This window comes from Ostrea edulis, chromosome 3 (assembly GCF_947568905.1).
Source record: "Ostrea edulis chromosome 3, xbOstEdul1.1, whole genome shotgun sequence".
Lineage (NCBI taxonomy): Eukaryota > Metazoa > Mollusca > Bivalvia > Ostreida > Ostreidae > Ostrea > Ostrea edulis.
Window position 1 is genome coordinate 23,858,995 of NC_079166.1, and position 22,273 is coordinate 23,881,267.

General features: G+C 34.9%; 1 protein-coding gene across 1 annotated transcript in view; it reads left to right on the forward strand.

The window, feature by feature from the left end:
- Positions 1-22,273, forward strand: part of LOC125675414 (uncharacterized) — a 41,975-nt gene that overhangs the window by 13,702 nt on the left and 6,000 nt on the right. Inside the window, exons 8-17 of the mRNA XM_048913045.2 lie at positions 1,615-1,768; positions 3,257-3,451; positions 5,569-5,697; positions 5,824-5,921; positions 7,801-7,985; positions 9,161-9,268; positions 10,073-10,318; positions 14,297-14,433; positions 19,085-19,231; positions 20,857-21,021. Of these exons, the coding sequence (XP_048769002.2) occupies positions 1,615-1,768; positions 3,257-3,451; positions 5,569-5,697; positions 5,824-5,921; positions 7,801-7,985; positions 9,161-9,268; positions 10,073-10,318; positions 14,297-14,433; positions 19,085-19,231; positions 20,857-21,021 (1,564 nt within the window). The remainder of the gene's footprint in view (positions 1-1,614; positions 1,769-3,256; positions 3,452-5,568; positions 5,698-5,823; positions 5,922-7,800; positions 7,986-9,160; positions 9,269-10,072; positions 10,319-14,296; positions 14,434-19,084; positions 19,232-20,856; positions 21,022-22,273) is intronic.

The following is a 22,273-nucleotide window of genomic DNA, read 5'->3' on the forward strand; positions in this document are numbered from 1 at the left end:
GTAGGCTACTCACTATGTGGTCGTTATAATGGTCTAGTTTCCCATTACAATATGTATACATTGGGTCAAATGCTGTCTGACCTGTTTGATACCGATTTTAGGCCATTTTTTGCACACTGATTTTGGCTATGGATTCCTCCGTTTACCTGATCAAGACATAGGGCTCATGACCGGTGTGACCTGTCGACAGGGGATGCTTACTCTTCCTTGACACATGATACCGTCTTTGGTATCTAGGGGTCCGTGTTTGCCTCTATCAGAATTATAAATTTCACTATCCCCATGGTAAAAATTCTGAACGCAGAGCGGGATCAAACTTGGTGTATAGTGTTTCTGTGTAAAACACTCGACAAAATCTTCTGTAATGCTATTGATACGAAATTGAAACTAAATGGATATCTAGAAAGTGCATGTGGTCCTTGACCAATTGTACATTTGATGATCCTAGGGGGAGGAGGGGGTGGTATCAAGGGGTAGCCGAAATGGTAAGTTATTAAATGAAAGGTGAAGATAACGCACAGTTATCTCATGACTCCTATAAGCAATACAAAGTAAAGACTTGGGCGAACACGGACCCTAGAGGTATGTGGTTTAGCAACTGAACATTTTAACTTCTACTTGATAAGGACCATTCCAATTCTTTTCAATTTGGTTATGATATATCCTGTCGATAAGGGGACTTAAATTGTAAACTTAAGGATTCCTGCACCCCTGGATCCACAGGGGAGGGACAAAAACTGCCAAAAATTTACCAATTTTCAAAAATCTTCTCTATTCGCACATATGCAAGAAAATCTCTATACATAGTGGTGTACAGCAAGAAGTTCTCTGCAAACATTAAATTTCATGATCCCTAGGGTGGGACCAAAACTTTGTATTATATAGTGTATATGTATAAACATTTAGATAATATCTTCTTTAATGTTGTTGATACTAAATTCAAACTAATTAGATATTTTGAAGGAGTATAAACACTAAATGTCTGTTTAAGAAAAGCAGGAAAAGATATAACAACAGTATGAATTTTGCAACCATACGGTTTTGACTTTAGGTCAGGTCCAAATTAGTCGTACAGTGTTAATGTTACATTTATTATCTAATGCCTTTAATTAGCATAGGCACGTTCGAGGGCATTTGAGTTTTAAGAGCAGATCTTGATTGATATTGTTACTAAATATTTAGAATCTATCTTATATATGCAGAACAGGAATTTTTTCTGGATTTCATAGCCCTTGGATACTAATGATCCAGTGACCAATAAGGCCTGTGACACTCTTATTTTATTCCTATCTACTTTCTTATGAACCATTATGTCAGCCAGAGATAGATCGTTTCGGTATATCAGACGAGTCTAGTAAGCTAGCGAAAATAAATATTCCCCTTATAACCAACAATTACAGACATTTGGTGATTGGCATTTTCTTAACAGTTTGTTATTATTCAGAAACATAATGGTAGGGAGTTACCTAAATGCTTGTTACCATTCAAACAGTGGTGAGTTTTCCGCCTAATATTTCACTGTTGAAACAGTTCATGAATATTCTTTTCACCTAAATGTTCATTTGCAGATGTTTGTAACAATGCATTGATAAAAAATGTATGTTTCCATACCAGAGATGGGAGTGGATTGGCTGAATTATACCAAAGAGAGGCTGGAGCCTCTATGTGGAGTTTATCCAGATCTGTATATTTTCCTGTCCATGTTGTACGCCCTGCAGAAAAATGAAAGGCGATCACAAAGCACCTTCCTAGATTTCCAAAAGCATGAGTGAGTTCCTCACGATCATTCAACCTTTTATATGTCACACCAGTACAACATGCGTGTTAGAACACTTTTACAGTATGTGATACAATTGGGGTGTGATGATAATTATAGATAGTGATATAATGGTTAACCAAAGTAACAATTAAACACGGTACAATAGAGTTGGACTTTACTTACCTAGCTTCTAGACTATGGTTTTATTTGGTTGTTAGACTCTCAGGGTTAAAGTAGTACAGACCTTGTACAGTGGGTTAGGCCAACGAAATTCTCAGACCAATTCTGTCCAAAATACATGAGGGAGGGCATGTTTCCTTTTGATCAAATAAAAAACAGATAGGGATTTTATAAATTCAAAACTAATGACTTTTAAATAGTTCCAACAGAACGCAAGATTCGGAATAGCCTCCCACCATGTGCCCTAGCAGCATAACTGTTGTGCCTTTTCTTATCTATACAGAGCAGTATATCAAAGCTGAATCTAGTATTTCAACAGGCCTCTCAAAATCGTATCTCATATGGATTTGAAATTTTTGGAGATTTTTCATGATAAATGTAGGTTAAGTAATAGTGCATTCTTCCATAATTGGTCAATTTAACCCACTTCTAGGCATGGATTAATTAATTTAACCCACTTCTAGTCATGGATTAATTAATATAACCCACTTCAATTTATAGTGGATTAATCACCCAGTTAATCTCTTGAGAGGTGCAGTGTGAATATGATTTGGATTACCTGTGTTTAGTAAAATCAATCGAGTTTGAGTTTGTCCGGGTTAAGGTATACGATACGAGATTGAACAAGTTTGAATGATTTGAATCAAATTGAATGTTTGTTGTTAAATAATGATGAAAGTGTGGAAAAAATTCAGATGACTGGTAAATTATTATAAGCTTATGTTTTGCACTTGAGATTTTTTGAAAGAGGTTTCCGCCCTTGGGGAAAATATGACATATTCTAATGTTTAATATGCGGTACATGATTGATTTTATGTCATATTTTCATGAAGAAAAGGTTTATGTAACTTTTTTTATCAAAGAGATTTGTATGAAAATATGATTTATTTTGAAAATATTCTAATAGAACATGATCTCCCAATAGACAAAAGTGTAAAAATTCAGGTGAAATTAATCATGCAGTAATTGAACTCGGGTGGTGAAAAGTTAGTGCTTTAATTTACCACTACACTACTCTGTTGAATATCACAAGAATTGTTACCCATATATGCATATGATGTATATGAGGTCTAGAATAGCATGTTATAAACCAGTACATAAATGTATTACCATTGTAATGAAAAGGGGCCTCATCTATCCAGAATGCGGTTGCAAAACATCTGACTAGAAATTCATATTTAGGGCAATGTTGGTGCTTATAGTATCAATGTTTTATTCATATCATTAGTCTACCCAGACGAATTAGTCAGATCCAGATGAAGTGTCTGGATTAATGAGGCCTCATTGTTTCTATAACACCACTGACTCTTTGTGTAGGACTAGGGTTACCCTAACCCTAATTACTGGCAGCATATCGCATCCATGGACAGCTCTGATGGAGGCTGTGAAGCAATCGCCATCTTTCAGACCCCTCAAAGTCCTCTGGAGAACCCAGTTGAATCCTCCTAAGTTCAACGTCAAAATATTTGACACGAATAGTAGGTCAATGGCAGTGGACTTTCCAGAAGACTGGTTAGTAATCTAAGTAGAAATCGATCGTACGAAAATGAACATTTTTAGCTCACCAGGACGGATATCTAAAGATTTCTTGTCAGCGACTCGGCGTCACATTTTAAGGAAAAAACTTTAACCTTGGCTAAATCTTTTGAACCAAGGGGGAATAAGCGTTGATATTTCACAGATAGAATTTGATTTTTCATATATAAATTCAGCATTTACTGTATTTAGTAACAATAATTTTGATCATTAAATTTGACTTACTTTACAAGACCAAAGATTTTGACATGAACTTTGACTTACTTTACAAGACCATATATTTTGACCGACTTTCCAAAAACTAAATTATTTAACCTTGGTAATATGTTTTGAAACAAGAGGGATATGGCTTTGATATTCCACATATAAATTTGTTATGACCAGGCTTTTGACCTAGTGACCTTGACCTGGGACTGACCTACTTTATAAAAATCTAACCTGGGTGATTGAGCAATTTCGAATGATTTAAATCAAAATAAATGTTGATTGTTCAATTAAGTCTTGTCTGTCTGTCCGAGCTGATATCTCCTAAACCCTTCATTAGAAATTGATATGATTGATCACAAATGTTCCTTGAGACAAGGTCGTTTGGACCAAGTTCTTTTAAGATCATTTTGCAAAGGTCACTACGGTATACTTTATTGATAACCCCTTAAATGAAATAAATGAATAGTTTTGAAAGTACTACATCCCTTTTCAATTTCCAGACAAGTTTTTCATACCTTCGTACCTTTTGTTGTTGATATAAAGAGTGTTCGCTCGACTCAACGGTCATACCGTAAAACATATTAGGAGTTATGGGATTGATCACTGTTCGTTATCTTCACATTTTATTTCAACAGTTTTCTGAGCATGAATTGATCATATATCACATAAATGATTAATAGACAAATGGCTTTCAAACAAAGTTCAATCAAGGTCATTTTTGTAAAAGTCAAGGTCACTCAGAACATATTTCAACTGTAATTGATATCTTGGACCAATGTCTCTCAAGATCATTTTGGAAAGGTTAAGGTCACACATAACATTTCCCTCTTAAGGACAAAGTGCCTTATTTTAACAGTTTTGATTAGGTACTGATAATATAGTACAAAAATAAGTAATAGGGAAATGGCTCCCAGACAAAGGTCATTTTATAAGGGTCAACTTCCCTCACCATATACCTTATATACATGTATGAAAACGAAACCTTCATTTCAACAATTATTGATCTTTGTGTGAGCCGTTCGTCAGATAAAGTAGTTCATTGTTTAGAAGCATTTTAGGGAGCATCCAGTTTCACTGATGTTCTTGTTTTGACTGCATAAAGCCACCAGCCTCCCAATTTTGCACAAAACACTTACTTGTATGACATAAAAATTTGTACATTATTAATTCTTTATCAATTTCAATAGTAAAAGCTAATAATTTGTGAACGTAAGTATTTTGGTAAGATTATAGTGGACTGGAGTTACTTTCTGCCATGAGTACATCTTTTATAGAAATTGTAAATAATATTTGAATTCATGATTTTAAGAGGCTGACGTGAGTTTATGAAATCCCCAAAATAACGCCCTTTTAGAATGCATTCAACAAATTATACTATTATCTTACATCTTTTCTTTATGTACGTAGTCTTCATACAGAAAATCGTTAAGGGAAATGGTTTACAAAGATCGTAAATTGTGGGCGTGGCAGTGTGCTGGAATTGATCAGTATACTGCAGTGTCAGCACTGTAATGACACACAGTCACATGATGACAATATGACGGAGCCCCTAGATGAGGTCAAGCAATTGTGTATATGTGCCAAAAGCAAGAGTAGTTCAAATTTCTTTTTTCTTTTTTGGAGTGAAGTATGAAAAGTATTTACAACACCAAAGTCACCATATAAAGTATGAAAGTTTTAATTTGTACAATACACAATCTTTGTTTGTTGTTAAAAGAAAAAGGAATCCTAATATGAAATGAAATTAATGTTATTGTGCATCTCGGAATAATTAATTGAATAAATGCAATCAGTTCCCTTGTCCCTTTTGACATAATATTTGTTTCCACACAACAGTAGAATGTTCCTTGTATCAATCTATGCTTATAACGCATTTGTGATTTCAGTGAACCTACTGAAGCAGATATCAGTGGTCATGACCTTAACCTACATTTAACACCTGAAGGTCACCTGACAGGAGATTTGCAGATTTCCCTTCCTCCTCTACAATCAGTTCTCCTTGATCCCTACACTGGGTAAGCCATGTTGTAAATTTCATTTAATGAAGTTAGAATATCATTCCAGTTAACATTTCATGATAGACTTTCTTTTCTTGCTGTTTCACTTCGTTGTCTGCATATTTTTTTTTTCTCTTTTGTTAGGTCGATATGTTTACCTGCAGCAGAAACAGTGAAGATCCTGAGAAACTTTCATTCAGTCCCAACCTACGTTTCTTATTTTTTATATGGCAAATGTTGCTGTAAGTAGTTCTGTTCCAAGATGTGTGGCATCTTGTAGTGTATTGCTATGTTAAGGTTAAAGTAAGGGACGTTACTGTTTCTATCATTTATTATCTAGTAAAGTTAAAAGAGCGATCGTTCTTTCTATATCCGGGATCTAGAGTAGTTTAGGGGTTTGTGGCCATTTGTGATTACGTGCATGTGTGCGTGTGAATTAATAAACTGTTAATTGCAAATTCTTCACACCATTAAGTGAGTCTTCAGCCTTGCTATGTGATATTACTCAAAATTAAACCTCCTTATTTTGCCTCCGTGTATATTACAGTCACATTGTCTTTGGTTTGTCTCTTTATCTGCTACTTTAACCTTTTGAATCATACCTGTACAAGATTAGGGCTTCACACTTGATGAACTAAACAGTCAAGGTCAGAGAGGTCAAACTCGGCTGTAACAGTCAAATGTACTACATTTGAACTTAGCTATGCTTTGGGGCAGAGTCTTTCAGTATTGATTGTTAAAAATGATATTAAGAAATAATGAAAATATTTGGTAGAGTGTTTGAAACATCCGCTAGAGAACCACTGAACTATAAAAGTCAAAACTTAAATGCTGTTATATATGGTCGCGTTGAAAATTCTTTGTGTTTAATGTCAGGGCTAAAATTCAAACCTTACGAGGGAAGGAGGAAAATATAACAAACAAACATTTAAAACAAGTCGTTTATCAATATTAAATTTATAGATATCTAGTGAAATTGAAAACAATGTATATATGATATTGAGTATTAGCCGTTTAAAGACTTGGGGTATAAAGTTTACATAAAACCGATTGGGGAAAATAATGAGAAATCATTCCAAGACCCAAAACTTGAAAAGTATTTAAAAATCAGTCATGTAAAAGGCAACTCTTTATTTTGTATCCCTAATAGGATTTATGAGATTGATCACTGTTCGTTGTCTTCACATTTCATGCTATAGTAGCAACGCAAATGTTTCACAACGATTGCGTTTATTCTGGAGAAAACAACATGGACGTCATTATAATACACAATATTATTTACATACTCCGTTTACCTGATCAGGATATAGGGCTCACGGCGGGTGTGACCGGTCGAAAGGGCATGCTTACTCCTCCTAGGCACCTGATCCCACCTCTGGTGTGTCCAGTGGTCCGTGTTTGCCCAACTATCTATTTTGTATTGCTTATAGGAGTTATGAGATTGATCACTGTTTGTTATATTCACCTTTCATATGCTAATGATCATCTCAGATTTCCGAAGAGGTTTTTTATAAGGAATCTGCATTTATTATTAACATGGATTAATAGAATGAAACAAATGCTTGTATAATGTTGTTAGACATTATCCTTTCTAGTCATTCCGAGAATGCTTGTTGATAATTTCGGTGTCGTTTTGGTCAATTAAGATGAGACTATTTCAAGGTGATATGCAGTATAATCTGGGCAAGTGAAGGAGGGAACATTTCAGTTTTAAGATCATATACTACACTCAAATCACACGATACATGAGGTACAGTGCAAATTTGACACATACATTTTGAAAAATGATGGAACCTGTGCCATCAGGGTAAATTAAAGTGAGATTCAAGTTTTTCCCCACCTATATTCTTTAAATTAAGTTAGAAGCACTGTAGCCCAGGTAAGTTAGACATCTGCTACTGTTGTTGGTTGGCGTACATTTAAGTCATTCAACCTTTTTGTAGGTGAATATATGATTGTGGATATGATGAGAACTTGCCTTCCGTATAATTGTAAAAAGATGAAGATAACGAACAGTGATCAATCTCATAACTCCTATAAGCAATACAAAATAGAAAGTTTGGCAAACACGGACCCCTGGATATACCAGAAGTGGAATCTTATTTATCTGATTTTTACCAGTTCCCCAACCACTCCCAACACCAATGGAAGTTTATCGTGGTCAGAATGGCACTGTCCAGCTGATCTTTTCTGGTTACTCCAAGGACATGCCCGCTGAAATTATCATCAAACTGTTCTGGGAGGGAACAAATGGAGAGACGGCAGGGATCAACCTGGCCTCCCAACTCAGAGACCACACCTATCAGGTAGGTATTGTAGTGTACTGTTTCAGGGCAGATACCGATATTTACTGGAGCTCGTCTGTAGTATTGTGGGTAAATCTATGTACTGACTCAGGGCAGATACCGATATTTACTGGAGCTGGTATGTAGTATTGTGGGTAAATATGCTATGCACGATGGTACTTCAGTCAATAGCTATTAGTTTCTTTTCATGCATAACCATCCTACAAAGTAAATGTGCTACATTCTATAAAGTAAACGTGCTATATCATACCAAAAATATGTCATATTCTACAAAGTAAATGTGCTATATCCCTCAAAGAAATGTGCCACAATTATATTTTTTAAAGAAAGGGTACGGCATTTATCCGATAGAATTATTGACATTTTGAGATCAATACTATCTCTAGCTACCTGAGAGGGCAAGGTGAATATCGTACTTCGATGGTAATTAAAACTTAAGCATTGTATTGACCGAGAAAATGTTAATGCTCGTTTTATTGGGGAACTGAATAATTTAAAACATATAAACTGACTACTGGAGTCTGTAAAGCGATACCTGGGTGAGTATTTGTTTACAGGTATTGCTGAAGTACAAGACCGGGAATAGGCAATCATATCAGGTGATGCTTACTCCTACTAGGCACTTGATCCCACCCCTGGTTTGTCCAGGGATCCGTGTTTGCCCAACTGTCTGTTTTGTATTGCTTATAGGAGTTATGAGATTGGTCACTGTTCGTTATATTCACATTTCATCAATTGGGGAATTTCCAATTTATTATGTCTCCCCTTTTCCAGATGGAGACATTGTTTCTGTACTTTCTGTTCGTTTGTCCGTCCGTCTGTCACAAAATCTTCTCAACGCGTCTCCTTCTATATGGCTTATCGGATAGACATGAAATGTTGTACTTTCAGAGAGGAAACTATTTTCGTATTGAAAAGTGCATAAAATTACTGATATATATATATATATATATATATATATATATATATATATATATATATATCCGAAATGCCATGTTTCTTTAACAAAAATTAGTTGTAGATTTAAAAACTATTAATAAAAAGTAATAATTTTCATGAAAGGTGAAGATAACGAACAGTGATCAATCCCATAACTCCTATAAGTAGATCTAAGAAATGTAGATTCTTTTTACATAGTTCCATTATCTAGTTCATAAATGTGTTATTGATTTCAGAGAGCGATGGACTTGGTCAAGTCATTAAGTACTGATGACGAAGTAAAAGCTTGTATGCTGGAAGTCTTCAGGCTGTGTTACAGCGACGGTTACAAGATTCCTCTGGTGGTAATCATGATATATACATTAAAACATTCTATTTACTGGTATCAATCCTATATATCAGACTGTTTAGGTCACCAGACTAAATTCAGTTGACCGATAGTAATTGTTTGCCGTCCGGCGTTGTTCGTTGTCTGTCGTCCGTGAGCAATTGAACATTTTAAACTTCTTCTTGATGACTACCATATTCCAACGATTTTCAAATCGAATATAAAGAATCTTTGGGACAAAGAGGACATCAATTGTAAATTTCATGACTCATGCACTCTTGGGATCATAGGGGCCGGACAAAAATTGTCAAAAATCGACGAATTTCTTATCACAATATCATGAGCGACATCATTTTTTATACCGTAAGTTTGATTTTAAAAATATTCGCTATTAAACTAGTAGACATCATTCCATGTAGTTGTTACCTCCATATGACACAAAATCGATTAGGGATATCCGTAAACTCGTTATATCTGAATTGATTTTAATTTCTTTTAATTCAAATAATATCTTATTGACAAATAAGTAAATGGGATCGCGCAGGAGGCATAGCCTATTTAGACCTCTCCGGAATTCATTTAACCATAACATTTTACAATGAATTGTTAAGAAAACTGCAGGCCAGGACACCCCCCCCCCTAAGTCGTTATATCTGTTATTTCGCTATATCGGTACTTATACTAAAAGGTTTGACTGTATAGTTGCCCAGTAGCAAGCCTTAAGATATTTTTAATCCTGTATTGCAGTGTCAATGTATTGGTTCTCATTTATGTATGAACAAGGTGACTCATTTGACGCATGGATCTCTTATTCATCTAGAACCCCATGGACAAAAGTTATCTATTCGAATACGTGCGAGCTGCCTATAAGAACTACCACACTCAGAGGAAAGAAAGCAAGCAGAACAAGACTGCTCCACCCAGCCCGCCTAGTGCTATGAGAATTATGCAGGAAAAGTTTAAAGAGTCAGCGTCTCTTAGGCTGTTTGAACGTCCACTAGTATTCGGCGAGGACATTTTGTTCCGGTTTAATGTGGATCATTCACACTACTACGAACATTTAGTGGTAAGAAATGGCAAATGTAACGTACAACATATGTAAGGTAGTTATTGGCATTACAATATTATTTCAGTTTTGCTCTTTGACAACTCAAACTCTGATCTCTCAAAGTATGGTGTCAGTTGTTCATTTCTCAAACTCCTAGCTATCATATACAACTGTACATCTATACTTATTAATTAACACATTTTGCCAATAACCTCCGAAACGCTTGCTCCAGAGTTACTACTTGCACCTTTAATATTGTTTCATATGCGAGGGGAAGTTTGCAAGCTACAATAGAATCTTACTTGATTAGTAAATATCGTAGAATAATTGCTGGGATAAAATTTAGAAAGTCATTTCAAAATTAAGGATCATCTCCCTCGTACATTCTCGGGCCTTTCCGGCAAGCCGAGAAGTTGCGATTGGTTTACAACATGATCAGCATACGAATGTGTAGGTATTCAGTGTTAGTTACACTAATATAGTTTTAACTAGACCCATATTTATCATTTTACAAAGACTTATGATTATATTACTTATATACATCTCAATCAATGAAGAGCATCCCCTCCCGAAACCAACGAACTGACACTTCGATAATTTTTTTAATTACGATATTCATCCGATATTTTTGATGTTCTTAAGGTAAGGTTTGCGTCATTTTGACATGTAACAAACAAAGTCATGTTGCATATCAATATGTTCAGTAGGAATTTATATTTTAAAAATTGATTTTTTAAAAATATTGCCCGTGTCGTTTTTTGACCCGATGGGCTTATTTTGTGATGTTTCACATTTTCGGGATCTTCGTACAAAAGGGAATATTAATGGTATAAAAACTACACGAGGCAAACTTATGGGGTAAAAAGCTGGTAGAATTTTTAAAGAGTATCATCTATAAGATTATACTAATTGGTAGAAATTTTTTTATTATAAAACACAAAAATAGCGCTTTTTATATCTTGAATAAAATTTAAATTAGTTGCCATGGCAACAAAAAATCAGCTTTACAAGGTCTACGTCAGAAAAATTTCACTTTAAACATAATGTTTGGACCATAAACATATGAGAAAGCATATAAGATTACTACCCACCGGGCTTTGTTTCCATGGTAACAGATTAAAAAGAATTATATGCGATTTGTCACTTTGTTTTATAATTGTACAACTTTTGAAGAGTGCATTGAGCATTTTCATGAACAAAATACAATTCCAGCCCCAAAATGATAAATGATATTTACATTTATAAATCAAGCATTGTAGTATCACATTTATTAGAAATTTTAAAGATGTTGGATTTTTGTTTGTTTGTTTTCTAAATTAAATACAATACAATATCTTTAATTTCCCGACGGGTGTTCCAAGATCCCACTTCGTCATAAATTCTGTGTTTTATTAGCTCGAACCTGTCTTATATACTACATCTTTGAAATAAATTCCTTCTTCTTGTTCCATTGCTTGATGTGTGTTTACATTATAGTTGAACATACAACTGTAACCTTTGCGACAATATAAAGCGCGGTCAATGGTGGATCTAGAGGGGGGGGGGGGGGGGGGTTAACGTAAAGTTAGTAAAAATGACACTAATAAATCTTTTTTTATGTTGACAAGATCCATCCCGTTATGCAAATGTTCCTCTGACAAAATTAAGACTATTTTAAGATATACTAGAGAAGACCCCACTTTTATTATTACGTGATCATATCAGTCGCGTTTTCTACATTTCAAAGTTCATGCGATAAATCGCTCTATCAGCGCAAGTAGATGTCATAGCATTGAAATATAAAGTGCATGTAATTAGAGAGGTAAAGCATTGTCAAGTTTATTATTTTTTTAAATACTTGCGAATGTCATAAAAATTCCTAGCTTCGTTAATGTCGAATCTTGTCTTTGAGGATACTATTCACAAACAATGATCGATTATAACGGCATCAAAATAAATCCTACTTTCGGAGTTTCCCTAGCAAGATTCTCAGAGATTTCATGTGATTAGCTCATGGTTTCACACAAAATATCAGCAACCGGTACCGATCATCATCTTTTACCAGAGCCATGCCGTTGTTTATAAACAACTTTCTCCATGTATTCCAAATACCGATGCCCATTAGAGGCGATTTCAAGGTCACAACGATAATATAATGGAAATTAACCGTAGCGCATACTACATATGTATAAATATAAAAATTATGGACTTTTATAATATCAAAGAAAATAATTTATAATTGATCATTTGAGAAACATTATTATTATTTTGTCATAGAGATTTACTCATACGCCGCTTGACAGCGTTAGTAGATAGCAAGTAAATATTATGACAATTTCCCACAATACAACTATGGCGTGACGCATCCAATCGGAACTCCTCGAATGTCTCGCGCACTCGACATAGATCTCGGATGTAATACGATGGCATCCATGAGCGAATTTGATGCATTGTCAATTGTGACGTCACAGCAACGCATCAAATTCGCTCATGGATGCCATCGTATTACATCCGAGATCTATGTCGAGTGCGCGAGACATTCGAGGAGGTCCGATTGGTGACGCATCTTTTTTCATTATGATGTCATAAAGCGCGAAGTGCACTGAGGTATATCAAGAGTTATGTCCCTGTTGTTGCAAACATTACCTTAATTTTCCCCATAAGCATCCCCTGTCGACCGGTTACACCGGCCGTGAGCTTTATGTCTTGATGAGGTAAACGGTGTAATCCGAAGTCAAAATCACCTAACAATCGGTATGAAACAAATCAGACAGCGTTTGACCCAATGATAGGTTATATTGGCAAGCCAGATCATTGTAACGACCATAGAATTTGCGAAATGCTGACTGTTGATACCGTATATGACTTTTAAATTGCAAACAGTTGACTAAACAATGTCATAGTGACGTACTGCATTAGTTCATATATTAGGGCACGTGACAGTGATAATAAAGTACCGGTAAACCAATATAATGAGCCTACATGCAGAAATGTGCAGTGGATGTTTTCAATTTTCAATGAGTGAGAAAGGAGAAATATTTCTGTCATTCATTAATTCATTGCATCATAATCATTACATTCATTTGTATCATACAATATGTACATGTATAATAATGTGTATTAATATCATTTTAGTAACTGATATGATAAGATTAGTCAAATGTTCCTTATGTATTAAGAAGTAGGTAACTAAAAATTTATTATAAGCCCCGTTTATCAATTACCCTCATATGGAGATGAGGTAGGGCTTTGCCCATACTGAGATGAGGTTATTGGGCTTTATCCATACTGTTTTCTAATGCATTTGATTTTAATAAAAGCACACTTGCTAACTAATATTGTACTATCCGAAAGCTACAGGCTAATTCTCCTTGGTTTTTGTGTGCATGAAAACATTTTAATTGCATAAAAATATATTTGTTTTCTTTGTTTTGTTAGACTTTAGGTGAAATAATCTTCAAACTTGCATGCAGTCAAAACATTACTGTAATGTCACTTCAGGCTTAAATGAATATCGAGTAAAATCACTTCCACGATCCACTCCCCTTTTTTAGTATCGCTACACGAGGTAGCGATGATAAAAAAGGAGCGGATCAAGGATCTGATTTTAATTAGATTGGAATACTACATACATATATTTTTAAAAACCATTAACGTTTGTGTAAAGTGAAATCTTTTTTTTAAGTCTGTAGATCATCATTTTTACTGATGACCTGAATAGGTTTGAATAAATGTCTGAATATAAAGTATAATTCCTTACTTACTTTAAGTTGTAAGTAGTGAATTAATTAATAAAACGTTATGTAATAAAAATACATAGGATATAGGGTTCACGGCGGGTGTGACCGGTCGACAGGGGATGCTTACTCCTCCTAGGCACCTGATTCCACCTCTGATGTGTCCAGGGGTCCGTGTTTGCCCAACTGTTTATTTTGTATTACTTGTAAAAGTTATGAGATTGATTACTGTTAGTTATCGTCACCTTTCATGTATGTGAACTGTTTCTGTCACACACAGGTGATTCACACCCAAAACAGGAAAGATTTCAAACATCCAACAATACTGATGAAATGCATGAATGGTATCACTCCGCACTTTCCAGACGGGATATCAAGGTCTGCAGAGCGTTTCTATCTAAGTCATGCAGATAGAGGGTAAGTACACGTCTAGCTTTACTGTGGATGACGTGATATTTTAACTACAATTTATAGAAGGGAGTGAAATTTCATTCACGTTTTGTGGTGTCGAAAATTCAGACCAAGGAAACAAGCAAGCTAGTCCGAAACAGTTGGACATTTGAGTTGAGTTATATAGGGAGTTGAAATATATTTCGACTTTTGGACATCATAGAAAAATTTATACGGTCCGTTGTTTTTTAAGAATTTAATAAGTTTACTTATTACAACCAAACTAAGTCAAAAATAAATATCAACACAGGTATGTATTTTTGTTTGTATCGAGTATCTTTACTATAGAACCATCAAAAGCAATGTACGATTAAAACCATAAACTGAACCGAACTATGGAACTATAAACTAATCAAATCAACATAGAGCCATATAAATCTAATCAACACCAACTTCTTATCCAAGCTAACGTAAAGTTATATTAGCTCTTAATCTGAAAATCTTATTTGTTGTAAAAATGTGCTATTATCATAGTTTTGTATGTAACTGTAACTAAAGTCATATGATAAGATTTTATCAAGATAAAGATTTCGATTCTACTGAATATATAGCATTATATAGAAATCAACGTTTGTACGGGGAGACAAGAATGGCGTTTCATTCAGAGACTTTGGATAAGTTTTCTTACACAAATATTGATGACAAAAGTTTATAAACCTTTTTTTTTCATTCAAATAGTAAATAACAATTTTGCAACAAAAAGTGTTAACACCAAAATGACATCTAGTATGCTTTAACAGATAGATCCAGAAACCTCTTAAACTGTAACTTATGAAAACCAACTTAAGTGACATGAAAACTATATCAACTGATCAAAAAAAGTATAGCATACTTAGAACCTTAACAGAAGATAACCAGCTGGCTATTGAACCATGAACTGATCAAAAGCAACTTACTATGGAATAAATTAATCAAACTTAACATAGAACCATATACTATTCAAAACCAACTTAACATAGAACCATATACTAAAAAACCCAACTTAACATAGAACCATAAACTAATCAAAACCAACTTAACATAGAACCATATACTAATCAAAACCAACTTAACACATAGAACCATAAACTAATCAAAACCAACTTAACATAGAACCATAAAGTGATTGAACGCAATGTATCATACAACCATAAACTTATCAAAACCATCGACTAACCATAAATTGTTAGAAAATGTACATGAAGATTGAATATTCAATATTCTGGATGAAATATCCTTATTGTCAAAAATCAATCATATCAGTAGTCTAGCTTTCTTAAAGTGCATTGAAACCCATTGCCACTTAGTCCCATGGTGATCCGAGTTAGAAGATCCTCAGTACACCTTGCTTGTCGTAGAAGGCGACTAAATGGGGTGGTTCTTCGGATGGGACTGCAAAAACAAAGGTCCCGTGTCACAGTAGGTGTGGCACGATAAAGATCCCTCCCTGCTCAAAGGCCATAAGCGCCGAGCATAGGTCTAAATGTTGCAGCCCTTCACCGGCAGTCTCCATATGAGTCAACTACAGTACACGACACGAGTTTTATGCGTGTTCCACGCAACGCGGTGGAACAAATTTGCCCCAAACACGGTGGACCTTTAAAATTGTCGGCACCTTTGAAGTCCTATTTTTCCACGCGAGCTAGACATTGAAGTCCACGGAGGATCTCCGCGGATGCCACCGCGCATCTCCGTGGATGTCACCTGTATCTCCGTCGATGCCACCGTGTGATAAAACAAAGAAATAATTTCCGAAATGATTCACCCAAAAAACCTTTTCGCTTGGCCAGCATACATGCCCTCACCCCATTACTTATTTAGAATTTAACTATAAATCATTCAATTCTTGTAATTGTTGTTTAATGATACGTTGGTGTTTTCGGTTCATATCCGTATGTAGACTTCCCTGCAGACGTTCACACCTTTTTATGAAACGCCCAAATTCTCGACATCCTGTATATAAACACCTTTGTTATTCCTACCACTCGTCGGTACATTGTTTCACGGCACGTGCAGCACAATTTCACCAAATAAAAGAAGGGTCATGAACAACGACAATCACATGCCAGTAATTTCAATTTGATAAACAGCAGTTCAAAGAAATGTGTACCATAAGCAATAGTTTATTTTTACGTAAGGTTTTCATTGTAATTAGGAATATGTGATTAAGGTCAGCTATATACATGTACATGTTTACATTGGATATGAATTTCATTATGTACTCAACTGTGAAGCAATGTGAGCAAAGAATCAAATTTTTATCACTTAAACAAATAAATATTAAAACTATCTTTACTTTTAAACAAACCTTTAGAAAACTCCGTACTTTCATTAGGAAAATTTCATTAGAATGCCCATACTTTACATTAATAATAACACGTTTTTTTTTAGGTTTTTTTTCTAACTTGATAAATACTTTATTACACGCATGTATTATTTACTAAATGTATATATAACAGCTTCTTGTCTTTATATTTTTATATACCATTGCATAATGGTGATGAGATCCAATAAATTGAATTGAGAACATGTAGTCTTGAAATATCACAAAGTAAAGAGTTGACAACGATTGAAATAAAAATGCAGACGTTTTCTCGTTTATTCAGTAACTCAATAACTTGCGCGTCTTCTGAATGAAAGTTGTAAAACAAACGTACTAGGTTTTGGTCAGTTATAACATAATACGGGGGTAAAATTCATCTAATCTCCGCCAGCAATGGGTTTTGAGTCAACTGTGCCTTCGTGCACGAATAATCTCGGCTAACGAAGATGAAAAAAAAACAACTATTTTTTTATGATTACCAATGCTCTCTCTCTCTCTCTCTCTCTCTCTCTCTCTCTCTCTCTCTCTCTCTCTCTTGCTTTCATTATCTAATGCATCTAAAGATTAAATTAAAGATTTTAATAATCGATAGCGTATATGAATAAAAGCAAATAATCGTTAAGTCATTTCTGTTTATATTTATATTAGTTTTTTTTCATGAACTAGTTGCATTTGACACCGAGGATTTACATCCTTAAATATTGATTACAAGCACGTAGAATCGGAGAGGGTGTACTTTGAAAACTTGAAAGGTTTTCGTAATCGGACAATTTAAGCACCATTTTTGTTGTTATTTTATTGCTTGTCAAGAAATTTACACAACTTAACCGGCAACATACCCCTTCTGATACATTGAAAAATATAAGTAATGTTAGCAAGGGGCTCTATAAAGTTCAATCTGCTGTTTGGTCATACTTCGTCATTCAATATTAACTTATTCAAAATATAAAAAAATGTTTGTCGGGTTAGCGGTACTATGATGTATGACTATAACAATGACCTGTGTATAACTAGTACATTCCATGCAAATTCCAAGGGGTTTTCGCCTCAGTAGAACAATGGGAGTCAGCTAATCCGTGTATTTGAAATCAACAGAAGTGCTTCTTGCGGAAAGTGTGAAATATATTGGGTCGGCGTAAGATACCCGTGATCTTAGACTAGATCTGATATCGCGCCGACCCAATATATTTCACACTTTTCATGAGAAGTCAAAACACAAACTAGCTAACCGTAATTTAGTTCTTCTGTGAGAAAGACCCTAGGAATTTGCATGGTATGTACTTATTATACAAAAATCATTACATTATCCAGACACTCCCGATGAACATTTTTTTATGAAAACCTCTATCAAAGTACATCGAACATAAGTCTCGGTCAAATGTAATTAACTCGGGATTTTAAAAATAAATCATTCGATGGTTGGTATTTTTGCTTCTATTAATTACGTAATAAATTAATTCCAATTTGTTAATCATCGACAATGCTCTAATTTCTATATTGGATAAAGTTATATTTGTCAAGATGCATATCAACACTATGATGGAGGTAATTATGTTAAACAGCGCATTTGTCACAGAGAGAGAGAGAGAGAGAGAGAGAGAGAGCACTCGGTAATTATTAAATATCCCTATCACATGTTGTACATGTATGTTTTTCATTTACTGAATATACTAATTCGCATTCAAAACAGGAATTGCCTGCAAGTACGCATTATTTAAACATAGAGTTTAAGAATATTTTAATGAAGAAAGAAGACTAAAAGAAAAAAAAAGTCAAAACCAGGTTTTCTTAAAAACATAATATATAGTGTTTGGTATCGTTGGAATCGGCTCAATATGCTGAAAAACAATATAAGTATCAGGGGGGAAAATATTGACATTTTTTCTTTTTCTTAAAATTCCACCCTTATCTTGATTATTTGGCCTGCGGCACATTTTCACATCTCCCGCAAGGCGCCCGTGGCCAGAACAAAGCTCTTAGCAGCTGTGTGTATTCGCAAATAACACACACCGTGGAACACGGAGGACACGGTGTATCTCCATGGATTTTCCTCCGTGGTCTTTCCACGGTGGGGTGTATAAAACCCGTGTCGTGTACTGTATTCTCGAGAGGGACGTTAAACAATATCAAATCAATCAATCATTGCCACGTATTTGTCATATACTTATTAGCGTGTTAAAAGCGCATGTTGATCAACATGTACAGAATTTATGGTAACATAGCCTTTCAACTCTAAATTCTAAGAAGAAAATAGAACTCTGTGGAGTTATTGTTTGTTATCCTGTATTGCAATACTCAGTATTAGAAATTTTCCAGTAACAGATATCGGAATATCATGGTGTTTGACAGAAACCTACATCAGGTGGATGTAATTGATACTGCCATACTGCAACCAATCGAGAGCGACATCCATATCCCAATCGTCATCAGGAGGTCCGTGTTTGCCATCAATGCCTCACATTGGTATGGGTTACTGTTTTCTTGTTACGATATATAGGGGAATTTACACAAACACCCCGAATTATTTTTTCCATACACATTAGAAAAAGGATTTTGCCCAGATTTGATTTCTATCATGTAAGTTGTTTTGTGCTATTTAAAGTAATGAAGGAATTTATATTTGCTAATTCTTAAATTTGAATATCATATAGGATGAAGATAAAATGGATAAAATTAAAACGGGGACAGAATTGATCATGGATACAATATGCTCTTATTTTCCATTTTGCATCCTAATCTCTGATATTTAACCTTTTCGAGGTTTTTATTGTTCCCTGTCATTACACGTGTTTTTATGTCCCCGAGATCGAAGATCGGGGGCGTATTGTTTTTGTCCTGTCTGTCATTATGTACATGTAATTCTGTCATTCTGTCTGAAACTTTGACCTTGCTAATACATTTGTAACTTTTGAACAGTAAGTGATAGAGCTTTGATATTTCACATGAGTATTCCTTGTGACAAGACCTTTCCGTGGGTACCAACATTTTTGACACTGTGACCTTGACCTTGGAGTTTAATCTACGTTTTGAAGATTTTAACCTTGCTTATAACTTTTTAACAGTAAGTAATAGAGCTTTGTTATTTCACATGAATATACATTGTGACAAGACCTTTCCGTTGGTACTAAACCTTTTGACCTTGACATTTGACCTACTTTTTTTTTTTACATAGGTCATAACTTCTAAATGGTAGATATTAGACCTTTCATATTGTACATGAGCATTTCTTGTGACAAGATCTTTCTACTGGTACCAAGATATTTGTCCTTTTTACCTTGGCCATCTTCGGAATTGGCCATTATCGGGGGATTTGTGTTTCACAAACACATCTTGTTAATCACTATAAGAACAGGTGGGATTTTGGTCCGAAAAAAATTCATGAAACGGGGATGCTTACAAACTCAAAACAAAAACTTTATATCAACACTTGTATAAAGTAGCATTGTATGCCCAACTATTAGTAAGTATTATATCCATGTATGAAATGTTTTATATATAGATGTGAAGTAGTTTAACACGCAAACATGAGATAATTTGACTTATGCACAGACAAAAATAGTTTGATCTACATACATGTAGGGACATGGTACAGACATGAAACAGTTTGATCTTGATACAGACTTGAAACAGTTTGATCAACATACAGACTTGAAACAGTTTGATCTACATACAGACATGAAACAGTTTGATCTTGATACAGACTTGAAACAGTTTGATCTACATACAGACATGAAACAGTTTGACCTACATACAGACATGAAACAGTTTGACCTACATACAGACATGAAACAGTTTGACCTACATACAGACATGAAACAGTTTGATCTACATACAGACTTGAAACAGTTTGACCTACATACAGACTTGAAACAGTTTGACCTACATACAGACTTGAAACAGTTTGACCTACATAGAGACATGAAACAGGTTTATCTTTATATAGACATGAAACAGTTTGACTAACATACAGACATGAAACAAGTTGATCTTTAAGCAGATCTGACGCAGTTTGACGCACAGACCTGAAGTAAACAGACGTACAGATGTGAATCACTGTCCTTTATAATTGTGCACTAATTTTCTTTTAGTCTGTACTGTGTAAGTAATCAGAATGGGTGTACTGCGGAACATCTGGATCCGATTCATCGCCTGACCTTCCTGGGGGATATGTTAGTAATGGTTACCGTCACTGGATATCTACTGTTTTTTGAAAGTCTATCACTTCTGCCAATCAGTGTAATCGTTCATCCTCGGTAAGCATAGTTTTAAACAAGCGTTGTTCTATATTTTGTATGTTAAACTGTGGTAGAGGTGTAATCTTTCATACACGGTAAGCATGAAAGGTGAAGATAACGAACAGTGATCAATCTCATAACTCCAATAAACAATACAAATAGAGAGTTGGGCAAACACAGACCCTGAATACACCAGAGGTGGAATCAGGTGCCTAGAAGGAGTAAACACCCCCTGTCAACCGGCCACATTTTCCGTGAGTCCTCTATCTTGATCAGGTAAACAGAGCACAATTTTAAATATGGTATAAAAGAAAACAATTTCTTGGGGCAAGGACACGATCTGACCTGAACATTTTCATTTTTTTTTTTTCATTTTCATTGTTTACAATGCTTAACTAAAGTATTTCTAATGGTCAACCAAAATTTGAATATCAATTTTTGAGTTACAAGTGAGATACAGCATTCTCAAATTTTTCTTATGTAAACAAGGCTCGTACCATGTTTTTGTTTACATTACTATGACGTTTTGATATTTTACATGACCATTCCTCACGACAAATTAAAGACTAGACTTTTTGATATCATAGACAGTTGCTTCTTCAACAAAAATGGGAAATCATACCTAGTGATCAGTCATCCTAAAAATTATTGTTTTAAACACCACTGATTCCACGAACATGTACTCGGAAGTTGAAGTAAACATATGCTAGACTTCCTCATTGACAATATCCCCGTGGTCTTTTGTAATCAGGTCTTCCAACAGTCTGTTCAAATTCCCATGGGCACGAATTGTGCTCCTTTGTTAGCTGAACTGTTTTTATATTCATATGAAGCAGAATTTATTCCGAAACTTCTATGTGAGAAGAAAAAATCTCTTACTGTGGCCTTCAATTCGAAATTTAGATTTATCGACGATGTCTTGTCTATTAACAATAATAATTTTCATTCACATGTCGATCCGATATATCCCTGTGAGCTCGAAATAAAACACGTCAGAGTCGTCCACATCTGCTTCATACTAAGATATTTTATTGAACGTAGATATTAACGGCAAACTGACAACTCAACTGTGCGACAAACAGGAAGACTTAAGCTTTTCCATCGTCAACTTCCCATATCTATGTAGCAATATTCCATTATCACCTGCATATGGTGTTTATGCCTCCCAACTGATTCGATATGCAAGAGCTTGTTCTGTGAATGGTCAATTTCTAAATCGAGACAAGCTACTGACAAACAAGTGGATGATGCCGGGGTTTCAACTGTCTCG